General features: G+C 48.6%; 1 protein-coding gene and 1 long non-coding RNA gene across 3 annotated transcripts; one reads left to right on the plus strand and one right to left on the minus strand.

Moving 5' to 3' along the window:
• Positions 1–654: 654 nt before the first annotated feature.
• On the minus strand, positions 655–4,096 carry LOC114586609 (uncharacterized). The gene is made up of 2 exons (XR_003704151.2): positions 3,883–4,096; positions 655–2,247 (listed from the first exon to the last, which is right to left on the minus strand). It is a non-coding gene; the product is annotated as an uncharacterized LOC114586609 (long non-coding RNA).
• Positions 4,097–4,128: 32 nt separating this feature from the next.
• On the plus strand, positions 4,129–24,246 carry LHX5 (LIM homeobox 5). 2 transcript variants are annotated; one of them, XM_028710256.2, is made up of 5 exons: positions 4,129–4,638; positions 7,589–7,812; positions 10,898–11,142; positions 15,815–15,980; positions 22,886–24,246. In XM_028710256.2, the coding sequence occupies exons 1-5, from the start codon at positions 4,466–4,468 to the stop codon at positions 23,242–23,244; spliced, it is 1,167 nt and encodes a 388-aa protein (XP_028566089.2). In that variant the 5' UTR covers positions 4,129–4,465; the 3' UTR covers positions 23,245–24,246. The 2 variants fall into 2 exon arrangements, with proteins under 2 accessions (XP_028566089.2, XP_028566088.2); XM_028710255.2 differs by having other exon boundaries at positions 4,131–4,638; positions 10,865–11,142.
• Positions 24,247–24,817: the final 571 nt, after the last annotated feature.

The following is a 24,817-nucleotide window of genomic DNA, read 5'->3' on the forward strand; positions in this document are numbered from 1 at the left end:
AAGAATAAATTGGAAGAAGAAGCTGCCAAGGTTGGGTGAAAACGATAAGAACCCCTACATATATCAAATATTTTATAGACGATAAAGGAGGAAGGAAGCACGTGGCCGGGAGATATTAATGGTGAGGTTCAGGGTATTCTACGCATTCATAAACGCATGACCGAGTAACTGCGTATCTTTCCACAGATATCGCCGTATAAGGAAGGCTCTCTAGGTAGGACGTTCTTCATGCCGAATTGCACTAAAGTTGCACAAACTGGAATCCAGATTCAACCACCTTCGAGTACACTGCTCTAGTCTAACACTATAGAAACGAACCTTGAAGGCTTATTTGGGGGGTGCATCAATTTTCAGGCTTGCGGACTTTTTCAGTCCAAAGCCCCTTCTATCTACACACCATCAGGGTTTGGATGTCTTGTTCTCTACTAATTTTTCCTTCGTTCCATATAGATTTATGGCGAAGTGTGTGCGTGAACGTGCGCGCTACCCTGTCTCCGCGCTCAGCACACACCTCCTTTATTGGCACATAACAACATAGCTTCTGCGGTGCGTGGTAAATATAAACGCAAGGTAATTCCACGGGGTTTTATTCATAGGTAAGGAAACACTCGCCACAGGCAAAACCACACTAAAAAAAAACACACAACCCACGAGTAACAATGCATGTTCTACTATATTGTATACGTATACGTGTATATACGCGGGACTCGATTTTCCCTACGCAGGTAAAAACATAGTTTTAAAACTGGAAATAATTTTTTAAAATCATTCCCTGGAAAGAAAAAGAAAAACCAACCTGCAGATAAATGCAAGTCCTATTGATATATTTTACCCAATAGAAAATATTTGCAAGAAAGGGCTCGCAGGGCGCCTTTGGAAATGTATGTGTACATAAAGGTTTTTGTTTTGCCTTGTGTTTGGAAGGAAACAAATATCTAGAGTGTTTATCCACGGATCTCCCCCCCGCCCTGCTTCTCGAGGCCGTGGGTTTCTGCGTGGTAGTCTTTCCGAGTCTCTTCAAGATTCAAAAAGATTTTGAGACCAGAAGGTAAAGGGAGATACGAACGCCAACATTAAATGCCACCAACAAAGTCAGTGGGTAGGATACGGATTAACTTCACGTCTTACACGGCAGTTGTGTGAGCGGTATGTTAATAACAGGGATGGAGATAAGTGCACGTGTGTGCGCGTGCGTGTGATATATGTGTCTGGATGGTACATATAATTGAATTTCCGTTTAGATTGGAAAAGCTTTCGCTAGGAATAATACACCCACGTTTGACAAAGACCTTCGCACCGTGCTAAATATTGGGAGGGGGTGGCTGTATCTCACACAGAGACCCAAAGAAAACAATCCAGAATCTTAAAACCGAAGTAGTCTGCTTTAAGTCGAATTTACCTCCCCACCCCCACCACCCACCCACAAACCTCTACCATCCTTAGACCTTTCCTTGGACACAGAGAACCCCTCAAACGGGTGGAAACCTGGAAAGATCTTGCCAAAGGGAATAAGCTTAAGGGCGAGAGTCTCAATTTACAATCATTCACACACAATCCTTTTCCTTTTTTAAAAGCTCACTGCATATAGTCAAGACAGGAAACGATTTCTGCTTTAATAATAATTTAAAAATAGGTTTGCCAGACTGAATAACATTCCATTTTTAGAACTCTCCACTCCGGTCAAAGTCCAGCGTCTCCCTTGTTCTATAGCTGGTCTCTCTCACTCACATTGGGAACAAAAGTCTTGGCTGCTGGACTCACAGGACAACACACCAGTCCTTTGTTTTGAACAGATTTTTCTGCGTTGGTTCCAGGAAGGGCCATTAATATTCCCTTCGCCACCGACTTCACAAACACACACACACACACGCAAACACGACCCTTACACACCGAAGCTTTGCCATCCCGCCCACCCCCCTTCCCTCTTGCTCCGACGCGTATTTTAAAATCGGGGCCTTATCCAGCCCAGCGCGCTTCCTCCTTCCCCCCTCCAAAATTAGAAATTGGCCAATAGGCAAATTAAGTGGCTTGGGTTTTTGTTTTGTTTTTTTGTTACGAAAAATTAGATTCCATTTGAAAGAGGAAGGGGGTCTTCCTAGAGTAAGGATGTGGGAAGGATCCCGTTGAGGTCCCCGCCTGGCCTCCTAACGCACCGAGCTCACGTCGAGGAAATAGATTTTCTTTAGGAAGAACGAACGATTCCCATGTTCTCTCTTTTCAGATGGCATCTATTTCAGATGGCGAACTCTGGGGAAAAGGAAGGAAGGGGCATTTATTTGGGTTTCTGCCCTCCCCCCCCCCCTCAGCTCTTCTTTGAAGCTCTGCTTCTCAGCTCCCCCACCCCCCACCCACCCACACTTCTAATGTTGTCGTACAAATGAGGGGGGGGAGAGTTCTCTCTTCATTATCAGACTTAATGAAATGACTAACTATGTATTTGGGGCTCGGACCATTCACGGCGGCTTTGTGAGAGGCTTGTCAAACCCTCCCATTTCTAGAGAGCAAGGAATGGTTTGGGGTGTGGGGGAGGAGAGAGAACCTTGTAAGTTAATCTCTCCTGTCCCCCCTATTGTCCGTGCACCTTGCATGACAAAAAGAAGGGGGGGTGCCAAGCCCTCTCTCCAAATTCCTAGGCAACAGGCGCACGAGGCCAACGACCCCCTCCTCCTCCCCACTCCTGGATCATAACACTTCCAAAGTCTTCCTAGATCAGGAATTTTATTTTATTTTATTTTTTAAGGGAAGGGAACCTGCCAACACACTCCCAAAACCTTCCTAACTGGGCCATGTGGCGTCTCAATGGACCTTACTCCCAAGTAAGCAACCCTCCCCCCCGCCCCATCGATAGGCCTTGAGAGAAACGGGGCTCGGAGAAATCCAATCCACACAGGAGAAGTTAAAGGGGAACACGAAAGATATCGCGGTCGATTCACTCTCGCTTTTTCGCACTCCCCCAGCCTCCGAGTAGCAACTTTAAGCAGTCGAGTCTTGGTGAAAATTCTATTCGAACGCTCGTTTCGCGCGAAGATTATTTTATCCCTTTCATTTTCTGCCTCTGCAATTGCTTCCTTGGACAGTTTTCAAGACCCTGGAATTGGAGGGCGGCGGCGTGCGGGGGAAGGGCGGACTAATTGGCAAAGTTTTATTGCTATAATTATTCGCATTAGTATTATTCGCTGGGAGGGGGAGATTCTAGGATTCCCAGTCCCTTTCCCGAGAAGATAAGGAAGGAGGGGGTCCCAAAAGGTTTTATTTTCCCTATTTATTAATATTACTATTATTAATGAGGGGGAGGGAGAAAGAGAGGGGGGGAAATTCCGGGGTTGCATGCCAGTCCTCCTTAGAGTAGACCCACTCGGAAGAATGGGCACAACGAACGCAAGTCCATTCATTTCAACGGGTCTACTTTGAGTAGAACGTGGTAGGATGGGCATTCCGAGAATTACCGGTCCCTTTTCACTTTACTGCCGGGGTCGATTCGTCATCAGTAATATAATAAATATAATAGTTTTACATACAGAGTCCCGAATGTGGCTCGATTTCACACAAACTTTACAGCCCAGATCATCGCGCGCAACTGTTTCAGACAGGTAACGCCGCCTGCCCGCTCGCAGCCCAAGCCCCCTCCCGAAAGGAAACCGCGAGGAAAACTATCCTTGCATGCCTTCGTTGCCCCCCACCTGACACCTTTTTAGAGATTTCTCGAGAGGGGGGCATAAAAGGGCGCCTTTTATTGCTAAAGCTGGCTTGTTTCTTTGGGGTGGGGGTCTCCCCAGGACCGATCTACCGATACACACACACACGCGTCCTCCAGCCCCCCGTGGGCCCCGATCCGCGAGCACCCCCTCCTCCCCAAGGCTCCTGAGGAGGCAAAATACTCACAGAGTACCCCGGCAAGCCAGGTGAAAATCTCGCCCCTCAACAATAGGGCTGCCTTCTTTTTCCCCCTCTGTGCCAAGCGCAAGGCTGGAGCCAATTTAGATATGCTATAAATTAAGAGGTTGCCATAGCCACCGGCTCGCCATTGGCCGCCGCCCACCCGACGTGGCGCCCGACGTCACCAAATCTGAATAAGGATGCGCGAATTACTAAAGCCGGGAGACAAAGCTGGGCGATGGGAACAGCATGAAAGTGGAGCAAAGTCCCGGGCAGCCACCCACACGCCGGCGGAGAGGACCGCGGAAGGGGAGGAAGCGCCGGGCCTGCTGGGCCTCGTCTCTCTCCGCCACCTCTGTCGTCGAGGCACCCTGCCGGGCCGAGGATGCGTCGCTGCTGACCTGCTCGGACGGCGCCCTGCAGGCGGACCGAGGCGGAGAGAGGAGCTAGCGCGCTGCCCCGACGGCAAGTAGAGAGAGCGAGAGCGCACCGAGAAGCGCGCCGGAGAGGGAGCGCGCGGAGAGGCGAGGTGGGCTGGCAGCGGGGCGCGGCGCGGCGAGATCCCCACCACCCCCATCCGGCCGCGGCTATGATGGTTCACTGTGCCGGCTGCGAGCGGCCGATTTTGGACAGGTTCTTGCTCAACGTCCTGGACCGGGCCTGGCACATCAAGTGCGTCCAGTGTTGCGATTGCAAATGCAACCTGACCGAGAAATGTTTCTCCCGGGAAGGCAAGCTCTACTGTAAGAACGACTTTTTCAGGTGAGGGGCTACGTCTCTCCATCTCCTTCCCCCACCCTTAAGCCTCCCCCCTCTCTTTTCTAACCCACCCCCCACCAACACCCCAATAGCCCCTCTTGGATGATGTGGGTTGTAGTCGTAACCCCACTTCCTTAGGGTCTGAGCCCCCACTAAATGGAGTGCGACACCTCAGAGTTTAGAATTGCAGCCCCTGAAGTCTTTCCCCACCCCCACCCCGGAAAATTGCACACCATAGTCCATCCCCTTCAGGACTGCGGTTCTACTCTTCTCTCGACTCTCCAAAAAGTGTTGCTAGTTCTGTATAGCCAATGTGTAAATAGACGCTAAGGGCCCTAACTCTGAACAACGCCCCCCACTCACACCCCACACAAAGGCCTGATCCCTCTATGGCTGTTTCGTTGGGGTTAAGCCAGGTATCGCCAAGCGTGCTCCTTAAGCATGCGCCCTTTACCCAGGAGTAAGTTCCATCGAAATGGAGGCTTGCTGCTGAACAAAGGGGCATAGGATCGGGCCATCCTAAATTTGTCCTAGGGAAGATAGCCCCATGGGGGGGGGCAATGGGATTTACTACCGAGTAAGAGGAAGAGGCTTGCATCCTTTGATTTAGAAACTCAGCCCAAAGACAGAAAGCGGGGGGTCCTGCGATTTTTTATTTTGTTATTTTAAAGGTTTTTATATAGCTTGGTATTGGAAAATACTGACAAATGGGGGGGGGGGGAGTAGCAAGGTCAAAACCTGTTCTCTCCACCAGCGATGGATTTATCCGAGAGGGCGCGAAATCGGGCTACCTGAATTACCCAGGAAAGACTGAAATAAAAAGGAATACTCCATATCCATTTTGACACAGGCAAGGAGAGCCTCCTTCCTTTAGAGAAAGGGTCGAAAGAAGATTTAGCCTACCATTATGTGCACGCTTTCCGTAGGAAGAACACCCACCCATCGAATTCACTAGGGTTTCCTTCCGAGTAAACTCAGGTCTCCTGTTTTGACGTCGAGGCTGCGCTCCAAGGTGGGCTTTCCCGGCGGCACGATGCAAATATTTGTCAGCATAACAGAGGCCCATAAGCTGGTCCTGAAGTTCTTGCGTCTGGAAGTCCAAACGCCCCCCTCCCCACCCCAACAATGCCAAATCGATGCAATCCCCTTCCCCTTGATTTTATATTTTCCTTGAAAATATAACCAGCAGGGGCCCCCCTCCACCCCCCTGTTAGTCTGGGCAACCGAGGTTTAAATATATGCAGTCCGACCCTACTCGAGAGTAAGTCCGATTGATTTCAACGGTCTCCTTCACAATTTACAGCTGTCTGCGCAGAAGTTAAAGTCCTATTGATTTCAACCGGGCTTACTCCCAGGTAAGTGGGGCTGCAATTACAGCCTATATAAGCAAAGGATGACAGTTTCGGGGGGTAGAGGCACATTATTTTTTCGTCCAGAGGAAAGGGGTCCAAGTCCCCCCCAAGTATTATTATTATTATTATTATTATTATTATTATTATTATTATTATCATTGAACAATAATATTTTTCAAAGCCCCCTAGATCTTAAAAGCCAGTTGTTTTCAGGTGTTGTCCCCCACCCCGCCAAAAACCTTCGGAGAAGGAGGTGGAAATCTTCGCCTCCTTTGACTGTGGCCCACCCGCATTTCTCACTCCCCCCCCACCTCCCTTCCTTATTGTCTTGGGGGAAATGAAAATCAACAAATAAACCCTCATTTTGCAAATGCAAATCCACCCCAGCCTTTTGTTTTCGGGCATTAATTGGAGGTAAAGCGCCTATCTGTTTAGGGATGGAAATGGCAGGCGCGGCAAGGTGCGGTGCTGTAGGGCGAAAGAGGGGGAGCCGAAGTGACTTCAGCTCTGCGGGCATAGGGCCCCCCAAGGCAAACGCATATGAATGAATGGAGGCTAAGCTGGCTTTGCACATGTAAACGGGCCTGTAATGGCCATTCTGAATTCTTAGACTTTCCAGCCCCTTCCCTCCCCCACCCCCACTTTTTAAAAACTTTAAACCCCTTGAACGGTTTGTTTAAAAAAAAATTTTTTTTTAATAAGGTGCAGATGAAGCGACCGCCATACAAACTAACCGCACCAAATGATTTATGGGTTGTAATGTTTTCACTAAATCAACGTCACCGTGGGCCATCCTGGGGAGAAAATGGTGCCCAGTGGAGGAGGTGGTGATGACTTGGAGCCTTGTGCGCTCTATACCCCAAATTCGAGTGTATGCGGGGGCAGACACACTGACACATCGATACAGAGACCTCGATTTTGGTTTTTTGGACCACATTTCAACAGGCGATTCTTACACGTTACACACACGCACGCCTAGCTACCCACACAACTCGCTGCAATGAGGAAAATTAAAAGCGTCTCCACAGCTCTCGTTTCCCGTAACGCAGCGCGCTTTGCTTTTTGCGAGGGGGTGGTTCCTAATGCCTAGATCTAAAGGACCCCAGTTTGGGTCTTTCTACTGTGGCCCCGATTCAGTCCGACGCACCACACACACGAGGGGGGGGGGACGCACCCCAGGCTGCCAACAATCAATCAAAAAAGGGACCTCGTGAGAGTGTTGCTACAGGCCTCAAGTAGATCAAGCACCCGGGACTGGATCCGACGGGGGTTCTCCTGCGCAAAGTCGGCCGCGATGGCCCAATTCCTCTGGATTGGAAGCGGGAAAGATTGCGTTGGTCGGATCCTGTTCCTTCCCCGTCGCCAAAACTTCTCCAGGGCTAGGCAATAAAATGACCCTTCTGTCCCCGTCCCCCCGCTCCGTCCCTAAATTATTTGGCAGCGTCTACCGGGAAGGTCTAGAAGTTCCCAGCGCGCAAAATACCATGGAGAGCGGCTCCCCGCTAAGACTCCTTTCCTTCCTTAGTGGGTCCTCATCCTCTCTTTCTCTGACCTCCCCCCTTTTCCTCACCCCACTCTTACGCTCTCTCTTTTGTATCCAGGAGGTTTGGGACCAAGTGCGCCGGGTGCGCGCAAGGCATCTCCCCGTCGGACCTGGTGCGCAAAGCCCGGAGCAAAGTCTTTCACCTGAACTGTTTCACTTGCATGGTGTGTAACAAGCAGCTCTCGACGGGCGAGGAGCTTTACATCATCGACGAAAACAAATTCGTCTGCAAGGACGATTACTTGAGCTCGGCAAGCTTGAAAGAAGGCAATCTCAACTCAGGTGAGCCGACGGAGCCGGCCCTACCCTAGGGCAGGGGGAAGGAGTCGCCTTTGGCAACCGATATGGAGTGTCAGGAAAGAGCAGCCTTTTGTTAGCTATTTGATTCGCGATTTCTCTCGGTGTGTGCGCGCGCGGGCGCGCGCCAGGGAGGAAGAGAAACGCCTTAGCTCAGTGGTAGAGGATCCGCTTTGTGTGCAGAAGTCCCCGGGATCAGTCCCCTGCATCTCCGTATAGGGCTGGGGGAGAGGCCTTGTCTTAAAGCCTGGAGAGCTGTGGGTCGGTGCAGAGGCAATACATGGACCAATTTGTGTCTGATTCAGTTTCGGGCAGGTTCATAGGTTCCTTTGCTTTTTGCCTCAGCGGCCAAAGTAACTCGAACTGCCTGCAGTTGGATAGCGTGCATTTGCTGCTAGATAGGGGTGGTCTCCTGTGATTTTGCTGTTCCTGTTGTTATTATTTTATTTGTTTATTTTTTGCTGATTGATTGCTGATGTGTGGACACCTAGCCACACTCCTTTGGGAAGTAGGACTCATTGAACTGGGTGGGACTGATTTCCCAGTAAAGGCGCAGAGGCTTGCGCTGCAACGCAGGTCCCTGCCCCGAGTTGCTTGCAAACCTACGTTGGACGGAGAACGAGCAAAGGGAGCGGAGATGGATGGGTCAGAAGGGACAGATGAGGACAAGCGCAGCCCCCAGCCCAGACCTTCAGAGTGATTCTGAGGACCTTCAACGTTGCATTTCTATCGCGCCTTTCTTCCGCCTATTGGAAGGTCCTTTTCTATATCCCACCAGGCGCCGCGCAGAAGGATTTCTGCGCGAGGCGGGTCTCTGCCTGGAGGAGCTTACAGTTTAACTTTAGACAAAAGGAAGCGGGGAAAGGAGGGAGACAAAAGAGCGACGAGGAGAGTGAAGGAAGGATTTCGCGTGGGGGGAAACAGAAGGATGAGCCGCGGCGGTGAAGACCGTGGTTCCAGCTCTTTCTGTTTGGGGAATTAACCCGTCGGTGCCGAAATGGATTGCACAACATTGGGGGGGCGAGCGCGCTAGCAACTAGGTAGAGTGAAGGAGAGAAGGAAGACCTTGTATTTGTCTACTCTTAAAGCTTTACCCAGAAAAATATCGCTTGGGGTCTGTCGAATTTGTCCCTTTCCTTCTCCGTCTTCGTTTTGTTTTCATTTTGTTTTGTTTTTGTAAAAGAGGGGATTTGGAAGTCACCCTGTTTAGGAGTGCCTTCCTTCTTCCATCTGTGGGGGATATGACCCTGATTCCCTGCAGTAGCCGTCGAGGGGAAGGCATCTGGCGGTCCACTCCCTCCCCCCCCCCCCTTGGAGACACGTTGCATTCGTTTGAATACAATAACTGCTTTTGCTGGATAGGATAGGACCAAAGACCCTCCAGTCTCGCATGTTTTTCTCCAGAGCGTCCAAGCAGGCGCCTCTAGGAGACCTACAGACCAGTAGAGGTGTCTCCAACGCCTCCCAGAGCCTTTTTGCTTCCTTCCAGCGGTATCAATAAGCGCAAAGCAAATTTCAGAACGGCCTCCCTCTCTTTAGACGGGGCGGACGTCGATTAATAGGGCCAGCAGGGGAAGTTACTGGTGAGAGCGGGGCCTCCAAGAGGGGCCTGGCTTGGCAAGCCAAACCTCACAGGAACGTAGGAAGCAGCCTTATATTGTCTACCCTGACTGGCAGCGGCTTTCTAGCGATTCAGGCAGGGGAATAGTCTCAGCTGTATCGGGGGCCCCGGAAATTCAAGCAGCTAGCTCCCTTCTCCATGCAGAGCAAATGTTCTACCAATGAGCCACGGCCCTTCAGCAGGAATAAAATTAGAACTTTTAGAGCGGGGAGAGAAGAAAATTCCTATTGAAAGTAGGTTGAAAGCGAGTGTAGTGTAGCGGTTAAAGTGTCGGGCCTGTTCGAATCTTCGCTCGGCCATGAAGCTCACTGACTGACCTTGCGTCCGTCACTGCCTCTCAGACTAACCTACCTCGTAGGGCTGTTGTGGAGGGAGAACGATGTGTGCCACCTCGAGCTCCTTGCCGGAAAAGTGGGATATAAATGCAAATAGCAACAGCAGCAAATTAGAAGGCAACGTACTGAAGAGGTTGCTGGCGAGGTTACTTTTTTGAAAAACAAACCTCATTTTATTTCACAACTCCTGCAACTGGGACACGCTTCCCTTTGCTCAGAAGTCAACTCCCCTTACCTCCAACAGAGCCGCCTTCCCATAAACGTGCGTCTCCGATTAAGGTGTGTAGAGAGCACATAGTCTGGGATTCTTCCCCGTCCCAATGGTCCTGCAACACTCCTTCCAAAACCAGACCTGCCCATATCCCTCCCTCCTTCCATTTTTCTTCTTCTTCTTCAGGATCGGGACCCAGGTGCTTTGGGTTCGGTTAGATCTAGGGGAGAAAATGGGGGAAAGGGACCAAGAGGACTGGGGGTGGAGCGCCGCTGGCCTCTGCTTTTCAGACGGCTTTATTTGTTTGTTTGTTTGATTCATTAATGAATCAATTAATTGATTGCATTTCCCTCCGCCTTTGGGATCCTCGGTGCTCCTCAGGGCAGCCTGTGTCCTCTTCCTCCTGTCTTTTCTTTTCACCTTCTGCGTATTTCTTTCGAGGGAGTAAGATTTAATTGTGTCGCCCTCCTTTCCCAAAATGGCGCGCAAAGTTCTCCTCTCTGCTCTCACAACAACCCTGCAAGGTAGGATAGGCTGAGAGGCAGTGGTCGCCCTGTGAGCTTCATGGTTTGAGTGGGGATTTGAACCCTGGTCTCCCAGGTCCATGTCTGACCACTACACCACGCTTCCACCTTCCTTTCCAGGCCTGTCTTCTCTCCTACCCTAGGTCCAAACAGGATGAAATCTGATGTTGGTGTTTTTTAAAGTCCTTGCAGGAGGGGAGGGGTCTTTGCATACCTAACCTGCTGACTGATGAACGCTGTCCTTCCAAGTAATCCTTTGGGAAAGAGAAAGACTGATACCCCTTTCCTTCTGCAAATCGCCCTCTCTTCCCAAAGAGTGACGCCCACTCTCCCCTTTCCTTGTCAGTATCCTCTTGTACCGACCGAAGTCTGTCTCCAGACATCCAGGACCCGATGCAGGACGACACAAAGGAGACCGACAACTCCACCTCCTCCGACAAAGAGACCACCAACAACGAGAATGAGGAGCAGAACTCGGGGACCAAGCGGAGGGGACCCCGGACCACCATCAAGGCTAAGCAGCTGGAGACCCTCAAAGCAGCTTTTGCTGCCACCCCGAAGCCCACCAGGCATATCCGGGAGCAGCTGGCCCAAGAAACGGGACTCAACATGAGAGTCATCCAGGTAAGAGGACCCGCGCCCGGTTGTTGAGTCCGAGCTCCGATGGGACTATCGCCTTACCTGTTCTGCACTAGACCATAAAGGGGTTTGCTCATCTCAGTGCATTTTGGTGGCCCTTAGGGGATGATAGAGCCACTGCTCTTTGGAACGCAGCGTTCTCTATATCCAGCCACGCACTCGTCTACCGAAAGGGGGTGATCTTCTACATGTTGCAGATTGCATCATAGCTTGTCACCAATGACATCGGCAAAGGGTCTCCTGTGCTGTGATGTCATCTGGGCTGTAGATGATGTCACACACTCACTCACATCACTCAGCAACAACCAGGAAAGTTGGAAAGTGAAGCTGTCGAGCTACAGAAATCTTCAGGCTTTTTGTTCTCCTTACCAGAAGGTGGCCATCATTTTACCTTCGTTCTTCATCCTGAAATGTTTTGGGAAACCTTCGTTTACTTAAGTGTGGAATATTAGAATACTTGTTTTTATGGATAGTGGAAATCCGGATGGGTAGTACTAAAGTATAGGTTGGTTGGTTGGTTGGTTGGTTGGTTGGTTGGTTTTTTGCAGGCTATGTGACACCTCCCTCTCTCCTTTTGTAGAAAGGGCAAAACTTTCATGCCTCATCAAAAGGACATCGTACACCCCATTGTTCCTATTGTCCCACCATGCTAGCTGCCTAGGAAAGCCCAACCTGAGGAACACTTTATGAGGAAGTAAACCCTACCAAATTCATGGGATTTACGGTACTTCCCAGCAGACCTGGCTGAAAATCAGTTAAGGGAAAATGTATGCTCAAGTCCCTTTAAAATGAATGTGGGTACCAGCCTATTCATGTTTACTTTGAAGTAATAAGTGCTAGGAATGCTCAGTCAAGCTTCCTCATAAGGATGCATGCCTAGAATTGTAAAGCCCAGCCCTATCCATGTTTGCACAGAAGCGTTTCCTAGTAATTTCGATGAGATTTACTTTTGGGTAAATGTGCAGAAAACTGCAGCCTTGGTCCTTAAAGTGCACAGACAGTATTTATGCCCGGCAAAGTTAAATCACTTGTTGCTGTTCAGTCGCGTCCGACTCTTCGTGACCCCATGGACCAGAGCACGCCAAGCACTCCTGTCTTCCACTGCCTCCCGCAGTTTGGTCAAACTCATGTTTGTAGCTTCGAGAACACTGTCCAACCATCTCGTCCTCTGTCATCCCCTTCTCCTTGTGCCCTCCATCTTTCCCAGCATCAGGGTCTTTTCCAGGGAGTCTTCTCTTCTCATGAGGTGGCCAAAGTATTGGAGCCTCAGCTCAGTTAAATCACTAGTCCCCTTGATTTCAACAAGAAAATGAATCCCTCGGTTTAGTGCTCTCCCATTGAAATCAACACATAGACAGGTGCTTTATATACCTAGTTGGGCCTTTGGTGCATCTAGCTAGCTCAGTATCCTCACTGACTGGGCAGCAGCTCTCCAGGGTTTCAGGAAAGAGACATTTCCAGCCCAGACCTACCAGGACCTTCTGCCTGAGAAGCAGATGCTCCACCATAGAGCTATGGCCCTTCCCCCAGCAATTTACACTGCCCCCATGAGGTTGGAGGTTAGACAGCAATCCTGGGCACAATAATTATGAAGTTACCGGTAAGTCTTGCTGAAATCAGCAGGACTTCCTCTTGAGTAAACATGCATGGTTTTGAGCTGGTGTTAAGACAGCCATGATGTTGTTGTAAGGTTACTATTTATCTGTTCTGTCCAAGTAAGTCATACTCAGAGGAGACCCACTGAAACTATTGATTGATTGATTGATTGATTGATTGATTGATTGGACTTGGATTAGTTATGCCTCTTTATTTCAATGGGTCTATGCTGAGTATGTCTCAGTTTAACACAACCCTTTTCTGCTTGAAATATTTCCAGCATTGCAAGCCATCTAAGGTAGGATTTGATAAGCCATTTTAAACAATGGGAAACATTACATAAATGCAATATTGCAATAATATAGAGGAAAGTGAAAGGATAGCAAATTAATATTACATGGTTTTTTTTGTTTTGATTTGTATTGTGCACAGAATTTGAAGGAACTCAAAATGGAACTGTGGTAGCTTGTAGCATTCCTATGCAGGGCATTTCAGCAATTTTTATCACACTCCTGTATGATTGCCTTATGTTTTAAATTGGGATGGGGTGCAGGCCAAAAGAACAATGAGTAGCTCTGGTGAGATTCAGGGACTCTTGTTTGACTTACAAAGCAGCCTCTCTTACAATGACTGTTTCGACCCCAAGTTGTAAATTAAACATTAATGGAGCCACAGGGTCGTCAGTTGTATCAAGAGTAGACCCATTGAAAATTAATGGACATGGCTAATTTAAGTCTATCATTTTCAATGGATCTAGTCTAACTTAGCTGAATACAGCCCTCAAATCCATCAACTTGGCTCCAGTTATCAATACATTATGATGGCAATATGGATTAATGTCATGAATTTTAGAATATCGTCACATAAGGTAGCTTATGAAAGGTGGGTTAAAAAAATTACTGACTAAAAAAAAGTGCAATACAATCCCTGCCTACTAATAGGTAAATCCTATTGAGTTCAGTGGGGCTTACTCCCAGATAAGTGGACAGAGGACTAGGGAAAAGTCATAAAATCATAAAGGCATTAATAAAAAATATAGTCATCAGAATTTAGCCATAGAAATGTAATAATAATAATAATAATAATAAATTTTATTATTGTAGAGAAAGAGACCTCCAAAATGGAAAGGATGGGTTGTAACTGTTGATAGTCCTACTCAAAGTAGACCTATGGAAATGTATCTATTCTGTGTAAGGCTTGCACTGGATCCAATCCTTTGATGTTTACCTCAGTTCAGAGGCCAAGGCTGAAAATGAATAATCCAACGAAGGATTGTGGATTTGAAACATGGGATCAGTGTTCTTTTGCAAAGCTACAATGGTGCCATGTAGCGCAACCCCAGTCCTCTTCCCCAGGTGCCCTTCCATCTGGGTGGTCCAGTAGCATCATGCCATCTGGAGTCTACCGAATCAAACCCTACTACTATTAGTAGTAGTAGTAGTATATTTTATTTATATGTTGCCCATCTGGCTGGGTTTCCCCAGCCACTCTGGGCAGCTTACAGATCAGATCCCTCTAGTTCCCCCTGCCTTTTCCTCCTGTCCATGATGAATGAAACAGCCTGCCTAGGACTGAGCATCTTGCAAGTGTGGCTTCTCCCTCTGGAGCAGTTTAATAGAGAATGACAGTGGAGCTTCCGAGTTCAGAGGCACTATACCTCTTAAGTTCAGCTGCTGAGGCCAGGGAAAAGAGAAGGGTGTTGCCTTCATGTTCCGCTTATCTGATTCTCAAAAGCACCTGCAAGGTCTAAATGAACGCTGGTCTAGATCAAAGATGGGGAAATGGTGGCCTTTTAGGTGGGACTCCAACACCCATCATCCTCAGCCAGTATGACCCAGGACTAAGCATTATGGGAATTGCGGTCCAACCTGACCTGGCAGCCCACAGATTCCGCATCTCCAGTTAGAATGGACCTTTGATCCCATCTAACAGGGATAGTCTTATGGGTAACATAGGAAGGAAGGAAGCCCCATTCTGGTATTTTAAAGCACCAGGTTTTTTGAGAATACAGTGGTACCTTAGGTTACATACGCTTCACGTTACATATGCTTCAGGTTACAGACTCCACTAACCCAGAAATATTACCTTGGGTTAAGAACTTTGCTTCAGGATGAGAACAGAAATCAAGTGGTGGTGGCGCAGTGGCAGCAGGAGGCCCCATTAGCTAAAGGGATGCTTCAGGTTAAGAACAGTTTCAGGTTAAGAACGGACCTCCAGAATGAATTAAGTATGTTACCAGAGGTACCACTGTACTGGAGCAAAACCAATACAAGTACCACCAAGAAGTATTTAAAAAATGCAGTGGGAAATCTCTAGGATACTCTAGGTCAACATGTTTTTTTTAAGGCGGGGGAAAGTGATGAGTTTAAACAGGAGATATGTTTGGATTGTTTCCCCACACTGCTAATTGTACCATTTAGAGCACACACTACACCTAGTAGTTACTCCTAGTAGTTATCTATGTTGCAGTAGTAGACTGGTGCTTAATCAGGGCAGAAAGCAGCAGCAGCAGCAGTCATAGCAGCAGAGCCATCGTGCAACCTTTCACCCCACAAATTAGCGGGCCTACCCACCCTACTACCAGTCCATGGCAATATAACATCATTTATTAGCGCAGTAATACATAGGGACTTTTCAGTGTCCAAGAGTCATAGAACTGTAGAGTTGGAAGTGACCCCAAGGGTCATCTAGACCAACCCCCTGCAATGCAGGAATCTCAACTATTTAGTCTTCATGGGCAGATCCTGAACCCCTCTCCTCCAAACCAGGTTTCCTCTTGATGGACCTACAAAGAAAATCCTTACGTTTTTCCGCAAGCAGGGGGAGGGGATACAGTATCTTTTTGTCATTGCATGCCCTCCCCCACTTTCTCTTCCCCTCCCCGCTTCTTCATCTTCTCTTCCCTTTATGTACGTATATTTTGAGTTTGATTGTGTGGTGTGCGTTTTTTTAATCCTAATTTCCTGCCTCTCCATCCGTCGGCCTTTCTTTTGGGTGTCTGTTGGGGTTCAGTCCGGCAGGAGGGCATTACCGTGGTCTCTCTCCTTCTGTGCCCCCGCAGGTTTGGTTCCAGAACCGACGGTCCAAGGAGCGAAGGATGAAACAACTGAGCGCGCTGGGTGCCCGGAGACACGCTTTCTTCAGAAGTCCTCGACGCATGCGCCCTCTGGGAGGCCGCTTGGATGAATCCGAAATGCTAGGCTCCACCCCTTATACTTATTACGGAGGTAAGAAGGCCCCCCCATCCCCGATTGGGGGTGGGCGAAATCGTGGTGGGCGCTTTCCCTTCCTTTCATCCGTTGACTTTTTTCTGAGTTTTGTCCCCAAAACATATTTGAATCCCAATCAAACAAGGATCACCATCCTAGAGTCATTTACCTGGGCATCCTTACCTGATGCAGATCCACACTAGTTACATTTAAAGCACATGACTTTCCCCTAAGGACCCTGGGAGCTCCCCCCCCCCCCGGTACAGGAGACAGTAGTTCTGTGAGTGAGGAACTACAATTCCCATGATTCCTTGAGTAGAAGTGCTGTGCTTTAAATGGGGGTTTAATGTTGGGAGCACAGCCAGATTTTACTTCGGAGTAAATGTGCATTTAGGGACTAACTTGAAGTCAATACTCTCGCTGCTGAAATTCAGCCCCTTTTGGACATCCCACCAGCTCCTGAAGACGCGCCTCTCTAGATAAGTCATCCTTGATCTCCTGGCCGCAACCTCCTTGTTTAACCGTATTAATTGTTTCTTCAACTATGCTGTTTTAATGAATTTGTCCTCTTGCATATTGCGGTTACGGATGGTTTGATTAACTGGTTTCATTCATTGTGCGTTTTAACTGGGCGGATATAATTTTTATCATTGGGTTTACATTTGTAAACCGCTTAGATGCCATTTTCTGACAAGGAAGCTGTATATAAATACACATATCAATAATCACTAGAGCCCAATTTTCCCTTTCTGCGTATACTGTAATGTTTCATTATTGCTATGGCCATTGGCTAATGCGAATACAGTTTTATCTGTCAGTCACTAGAGCAAATAACTTAGGGGCTACTTTGAGTAAAACTTGTACCAATCTTGGAGCCAGCCTCTTTAGAATCTGAACCTCCTGCTTCCTGAGGGAGAAAGAGTAAAATTTTCTTTCTTTCTTTCTTTCTTTCTTTCTTTCTTTCTTTCTTTCTTTCTTTCTTTCTTTCTACTTCCTCTCCCTTCCACACACAGATTCTTCCTTTTCCACCTCTCTCTGTCTTCTGCTTTTCTTCCCCTGCCCTCCCTTCCTTAATCCCGCTCTTTTCCTGCCTTCGCTAAAATCACTGAAAATCCGAGGGAGCTCGGAAACCAGGGCCGCCGGTTGCTTGAATTTGCCCGCCCCCTCCCCCCAAAAATACACCCTTTCCCCTGCTTTTTTTGCTTTTCCTCTCCTCTTCGTTCCTCTTTCGCCATAGTTACCCTCCTTGTTGGTTCCTCCTCCCGTTGGTTCCTCTTCTTACCCTCCCCCTGGTTTCCCCTACCCCCGCCCCCCAGCTGGTTCCTCAGTCTAACCCTTTCCAACGGCTTCCCCGAGGTTTTTCAGGCCAGCCTCTCCCTCCGCCCCGTCGGTTTTCCTCGACGGGGAGGAGGCGTGGTCCCTGCCTGGATCTCCTCCTCCTTCCCGCCGCCCCGCTCGAGAAAGGGGGCTTTGTGCGGGAGGGTCCGGCTGTGCCCGACCCCTTTGACGCCCCGCGCTCCCTCGCCCTGCGCTGCGACGAACAAAGCTCCAGCTGCCTCGCCTTTGTACTCTTTTCAGACGGCATTTGTTCCAATTACGGCCGAACTCCAGGCGCGTATGGAAGGCGGCCGCCGCCTCTGGCCAGGGCCCCGGACATTTGTCTTCCAGGCACCGCGTCCCCGTTTCCCCGCACCCCGTCACCTTCCAGCTCCCTGAAGGCGAACCCCGTTAAAAAAACGACCCACCCCCAAAAGGAACCAAAGGCTGGGAGGGAAAATATTTATTTACTTCTTTGAGCAAGGAGGGAACCTGGAAACCCCATTTTCCCGAGGATTCCGAAGTCTATCTGGTTTCCTGCTCCTTATACCCCGTCTTTGGAGGTAGGGGGTGTTATTTGGCACTCTTCCTCCCCCCCCAAAAAAACACTTCCAAAGACAGGAAAGGGGCTCATCCAGCTCCTAGGGGTCGAGATCACTTGCCCCCCATAAAACATTTGAGGGGGCTGGTCCCTCCAAAGTTGACAGGCATTGCCGTTCAGATGGTGCGCGCGCCGTGTTTCGTGATCGATTAGGCAGGGCGGGGCTTGCCTGGGCCCCCCAATATTTTATTCAATTTGGTATCCGTGGAAGGGCTGTAGCTCCGTGGCAGAGCATCTTTCTGGCATGCAGAAGGCTCCAGGTTCAATCCCAAATGGTACCTCCAAATCCCTTGTCTAAAACCGCGGAGAGTCGCTGCCAGTCAGTGCAGGCAATGCTTGAGTTTAGCTGGTCGGACTCGGCATCAGTCCGTTTTTATGTCTGTGTGCTCCTTCTCCCCTTAAATCGCCAGGGGTAGTTTTCGGGTAATGACGGGAATGATGCTAGGCTGGTTTGGGAAGTAAACTTACTTGAACACGGCGGGACTTATTTTCCAATAAGCACTGCAGAGGATTTACTCGTGTGTTTTACGCGTCTCTTTAGCTCTAGTTGTTCCGTGCGCGCGCGCGCGCGCGGGTGTTGTTAGGAAGAGGTATACACGAGTGTTATTAAACAATTAAGTAAATAATTAATTAAATGTGCATTCTATGGAACTATCTTCTGGTGTCAGAAATAAATAAAGCATGCAAACTATTAAAGAAAGCCACAATTTAAGCATCCGAGAGGAACGGGAACAGCCTGTACGTTGGATATTTAGCATGAGAAGTGAAGTCAAATAAGATATATTAAAATACACTGCTACAGCGTGGTGCCCTGCGGGGGTTTCGGGCTGCCTGAAGAGAAACTCCTGTTCGCTGGCGAATTCTAGCTGTTCCCAGAAGTTTCTCCCTTTATTTCTGAGAGTGTGTGTGTCAAATTATGTGCAGAAAATGCCCTCTTCTCATGGAGAAAAAAAGTGTCTGTGTGAGTGTGCGTAATACAAAAGTATACTTCCGAGAAGAGGGCCTTTTTTTCTGTGGCAGCTCCTAAACTGTGGAATGCCCTCCTCAGAGAGGTGCGTCTGGCGCCTTCACTACGCAGCTTTTTGCGGGGATGCTGAAGACCGTGGCCTTTGACACTTTAGTGTGTGTTTCCAGGACCCGCCCTGTTCTTGTCAATCAATGTTTTCAACTGTGTCTTTTATTCTGAATTTTAAATAGTTGCAACTGGCCCCGAGACCTGCTGGTGAAGGGCGAGTGATGAATTATTTTTTAAAATTATTATTATGAAAAGCAATAATAATAATTAGAGCGGCAAGATAATGTAAGTAACCTCTTCCCCTCTAGAGGATAAGCGTGCGGACTTGGCTCCGGCTGAACACCTTTGTTCTAGGCTTGTGTGGGCCTCCCCCCCCCCTTTTTTTTTTTTTAAAGGAATGGGTGTATCTTTAATCGAATTAACATCCTATCCGCCACTGGCGGAGGATGATGGAGGGGGGAGGAAGGTGCAGGCGGGGAAAGAATTGATTAACTCCAGCCGGTTTAAAGCGACTGCTTCTGCCCTTCCTTCCTCCTAGTTTTCCGAAACTAAATTTGCAGCCCAATCTTGCAGCGCGTTTACTCTGCGTTCAAGTCCCACCGCATTTTAAGAAGTTTTTTTTTCTCCCACCCGGGTTCCTGCTAGTAAAGATTAACTAATTTGAATGCGAAGCTCCAATTTCTGGAGATTTAAGATTTTTGTATTAAAAAAAAAAATTGCTACAAGCCCCTCTTTCCCTCCTGCGCCTATTTTTTTCAGGCTCGGAGCGTATGGAAGGGGCGTATAGAATCAGGCGCGCATCTGATAGCAGTCCAGAAACAAACGAACGTTAAGGCGGCTCCGGGCTTTGATGTGTCTGCTACTTTCTCCACGAACGTTCTGTTTGGAACGCCGTGACGTATCGAATAGAATTCGATGCGGGGGGGGGGGGCGGATGTCCTTTGAGGATGCTGTTATACCGCTTGAGTGTGTCGTCGGGGGTGTTTGTTTTTGAAGCGTAAAATCGGGAGAGGTTCCATGACAGTTTAGGCAGGCGGTAGTAGATAGTTGGAGGGTGGAGGCGCTTGTCTGATGCGTCAGGCCAAAAAAATTCCAGTTTTTGGCTTCCCACGTCCGCGGAACGCGCCAGCAAAGCGCTTAGGCAAAAAACCCAAAACAAAAGGAGCTGGCTTTTCACCGTCCGCTTTCTGCCGTATTTATTTCGCGGTATACTGCCTCTGGGGATGGAGGTTTTGTTTTTGAGCTCCGGCAGCTCATAGTCGTGGCATCCTCCATTAAATTGTCCCAATGATTAAGACAAAACTTACCAAAATTATTGTTTATTTTATTATTGAATGCATTTGCTTATTTCTTCTTTTTAAACCCCAATCTTATATAAGAATAATCGCCGTAGATTCACACTGTGTTGTTTTCGGTGACCCCAAACCGTCCACCCCCCGCCTCCGTGCGCGCGCACACCGATCCCACCCCACAGTAGCTGATCACAGACCCTCATCCTCATGCGGGAAATGGCACAACCGTCTTGCGCGCCATGGCTGCGATCCTACACCCACTCACTGGGGTGGGGGGCGCTATTGATTTGAGTGGAACTTTTGAGTTTACCTGTACAGCATGGAGCTATAACTGGGTTTCTGGCCTGAAGGCCGTGTCCATGCCTAGATTTCTGTGGTAGAAGTTTATCCTTTGTATAAATGTCTCTGTGTATGTTTCTCTCTCTCTCTCTCTCTCTCTCTCTCTGTTTGTGTGTGTGTGTGTGTGTGCTCACTGATTTATAATTTGTGCTGTGAGCTGTTTTGGGGGCAGATCAATGTGAAAATGCGGCACACTAGCAATAAATTTAGTAGCAGTATATATTATTATTATTATTATTATTATTATTATTATTATTATTATTATTCGTTGTTGTTATTACCATGTTATACTAATAATAAAATTATTAGTCGTATACCATTATTATTATTATTATTATTATTATTATTACAGCATGCTGTTGTTGATAATGCATGCAAATAAAATATCAGCTGTTATTGTACTACTACCAATAATAATAATAATAATAATATATTTCTATGCCACATTTCTATTATTTGCAATAATCGTGGTTGTTAATAATCTTTGCACTTCTCCTGGGGTTATGTCCTGGCCTGTTTCATCTGGCCCACTGTGGATAATTTTAAGTTTGAATCCTCACTGGCGTTTGACCATAGCTGTCAACTTTTCCCTTTTCTTGCAAGGAATCCTATTCGGAATAAGGGAATTTCCCTTTTTTAAAAAAGGGAAAAGTTGACAGCTATGCGTTTGACCCTTCTTGGGCCTTCCCGAGCGTCCTTCATTCCTTTCCGACTGTCCTGGCCTCTGCAGACATCTTTGTGAGCATCCCTCTGCTTATTTGGGGGAGGTCAGGGGATGTGGAGCAGAGAGGGTTTGCTTCTGAGCGGAACAGCCACCCAACAATGCGCGGGGCCTGCAGCTTTACCTCTCCGAGGTGTTTCTCCGGAAAGGAGTCGAGCTGGATTCAGTGGCGGAGCTGATGCTTGAACTCGCTTGCGCGTAAACGGCTCTTCCTTCCGGGAGGTGTCAATGGCCAGCTATGCTTGCGGAAGGGCCGCAGCTCGGCTTTTGTCCCAGGTCCCATCCCCGATGACCTCTCCGGGTTAGTGCTGGGGAATATTCCCTGCCTGGAACCCCGCAGAGGAGCCTCTGCCAGCCATTGCGCGCAGCACCGAACTGCATGACGCGCAATGGTCTCAACTCCCCAAACTGGCAAGGCAAGGCAGTTCTGTGGGCGCGGCTGCCCACCTGCCCTGGTCGTCCAGGAGAGAAATGGCAGGAAGCCAGCGGTGTCGTCTTCTTCTTCCTAGCCCAGGGCTGCCAAATCCCGTTGGCATCGATATGTTGATGTATTGCTTTTTTGTTTGCTTGCTTATCCACGGAGATTGCTCTGTCTCCCCACTCCTCAAGTTTATCCTCACAACAACCCTGCGAGGTAGGGTAGGTTGAGAAATAGTGATTTGCCACAGGGATTCATGGCTGAGTGGGGAGTTGAACCCGGGTCTCCCCAACCTCGGTCCAGAGCTCTAACCAATGCACCACACCACCTCTCCATCCATGGGATGTTTTAATGGTTAACTGAGGGGACGAAAGCTCATACCAATAACAAACTTTTGTTGTTGTTGTTTAGTCGTGTCTGACTCTTCGTGACCCCATGGACCAGAGCACGCCAGGCACTTCTGTCTTCCACTGCCTCCCGCAGTTTGGTCAAACTCATGCTGGTAGCTTCGAGAACACTGTCCAACCATCTCATCCTCTGTCGTCCCCTTCTCCTTGTGCCCTCCATCTTTCCCAACATCAGGGTCTTTTCCAGGGAGTCTTCTCTTCTCATGAGGTGGCCAAAGTATTGGGGCCTCAGCTTCAGGATCTGTCCTTCCAGTGAGCACTCAGGGCTGATTTCCTTCAGAATGGATGCGTTTGATCTTCTTGCAGTCCATGGGACTCTCAAGAGTCTCCTCCAACACCATAATTCAAAAGCATCCATTCTTCGGCGATCAGCCTTCTTTATGGTCCAGCTCTCACTTCCATACATCACTACAGTGGTACCTCAGGTTAAGTACTTAATTCGTTCCTGAGATCCGTACTTAACCTGAAACTGTTCTTAACCTGAAGCACCACTTTAGCTAATGCGGCCTCCTGCTGCCGCCGCGCCGCCAGAGCATAATTTCTGTTCTCATCCTGCAGCTGAAGTTCTTAACCTGAAGCACTATTTCTGGGTTAGCGGAGTCTGTAACCTGAAGCGTATGTAACCTGAAGCGTATGTAACCTGAGGTACCACTGTAATAACAAACATAGTTGGTCTCTAAGGTGCTACTGGGAGGAATTTTTTGGTTTTGAGGGGAGGAGGGTTTTTCTCCTTGTAGGATCTCGCCAGCCCGGTTTTAGATCCCGTCTCACCTTCTCTCCCTCTCTCCTCTCTCCCCTCCCTCCCCCGCTCAGATTACCAAGGCGACTACTACGGCCCTGGGGGCAACTACGACTTCTTCCCGCACGGTCCCCCCTCGCAGGCGCAGTCCCCCGCCGATTCCAGTTACATCCCGACCTCGGGGGCCGGATCCACGCCGCTCGGACCCCTGGAACCCCCTCTTCCCGGGCACCACGCTTCCGAGAACCAAAGGTATACGGATATGATCTCTCACCCCGACACGCCCAGCCCGGAGCCCGGGCTGCCAGGCTCGTTGCACCCCATCCCGGGCGAGGTCTTCAGCGGGGGTCCCAGCCCCCCTTTCTCCATGTCCAGCTACAGCGGGCCCCTCTCGCACCCCAACCAGGAGCTGAACGAGACGGCCGTGTGGTAGAGCCACCCCCTGGCGGAGGGCGCGCGCCTGACCTCACCGGACCGAAAGAAGAGTAGCCCCTTTTTTTTGTCCAGCCCCGTCCGCTCCGTCGGGGTGAAAACTCCGTTTACCAAAAGCGCCACCACCGTGATGCCAAATCGCGCCTCGCCAGACCTCCTCTACCCCCCCACGCCCCTCGGGGGCCGCTCAAGGACCGCGCGCGGCCCGCTGTCTGGCCCCGGGTGGGCTCACAGTGGGGACGTTGGACACGGCTGGCGGGCCCCCCAACCAACAAACGAACCCACCCACCCCGGTTGCAGCGCCCAGAGGTGGTTCGCCGTCTTTGTTCGAGGAACCTCTGGCAGCGAATCTCTGGAACTCGCCCATTCGTTGGACCAAAGCTGGACTCGCCTGTTTCACAGACTGGAGGATGTGAGAAAGAGGTTGGGGAGCAAAACGACCCACACCTGCCCCCGCCCCGTCCAGGATTGCGTCTTGGGTTGTTGTTGTTTTTTTGGGTTGTTTTGGGTTTCTGTTTTTCCTAAATCCGAAAAAAAGAGAGAGAACCAGTTTATTTTAATTAAAAGGTTTACTTTGTGCGTGTTCGATGGTGGCAGGAGAAGGGACTTTGGGAAAAGATCTCCGGAAAGGAGGAATGTTTCATTGGTGACACGTCGCCCCCTCGTGGTAAGTGCTGGAACGACTTGCAGGACTTATTTAAATATGTTGAGAGGGATTTGGGGAGGGTGTTCCTTTTTTTTTTTTGTTTTCTTAATTATTATTATTATTATTAATATTATTATATTATAATTATAATTATTTTGGCGGAAATATAACCACAACTACCAATAAAAGTTTTTTAAAAACCCAATTTTGGAATGTCGCTAGCAAACGCCAATCCAGTCTAAACCTTCCTCGGAGGCAACACACCTGTTTAAGAATGTATTATAGTTTTTTGCTCCTAGTTTCTTTATTTTGTATAAAGAAGAAACAAATAAAGTATGTTTTTGTGTTTATTGGTTATTTATTGTACCGTAGTCATCTGAAGTGTCCATTTGCAAATGAGGTAACAGCATAAGTAGGAGTACTGGAAAGATTCTCATTCTACTGCTGATTATTTTATCATTTAATGCAGTTAAGAACAACAATAATAATTACAATTATTATTAATTGGAATAATTTTCATTATTCTCATTCAGTGCAAAAACGATTACTGTTAATTGCAATTAATTGGTGCTGCATTTCTCAGAGTAATCATGAAAAGATGGGGATCTGCCTCAAAGAGTGGGAGAGAAATGCCTTGTTTTTAACACATACACCACAGCTTGGGAGTAAACCCCAGAGATCTAAAAATTAAAGGGACTTACTTCTGAAGAAATGTTCACAGGAGGACAGTGCCTGATTACAAAGTACTGTATTTTCCCATCTATAAGACACCCTCATGTTTAAGACGCCCCCTCTTTTGGGGGACTCAGATTTAAGAAAATGGGGGGGGGAGAGAAGAGATGTATCTGTGTATAAGACGCCCAGTGGCGTAGCGTGGGTTGTCAGCACCCGGGGCAAGGCAAGTAATTTGCGTCCCCTAACCCGTGGA

This window comes from Podarcis muralis, chromosome 16, assembly GCF_964188315.1.
Source record: "Podarcis muralis chromosome 16, rPodMur119.hap1.1, whole genome shotgun sequence".
Lineage (NCBI taxonomy): Eukaryota > Metazoa > Chordata > Lepidosauria > Squamata > Lacertidae > Podarcis > Podarcis muralis.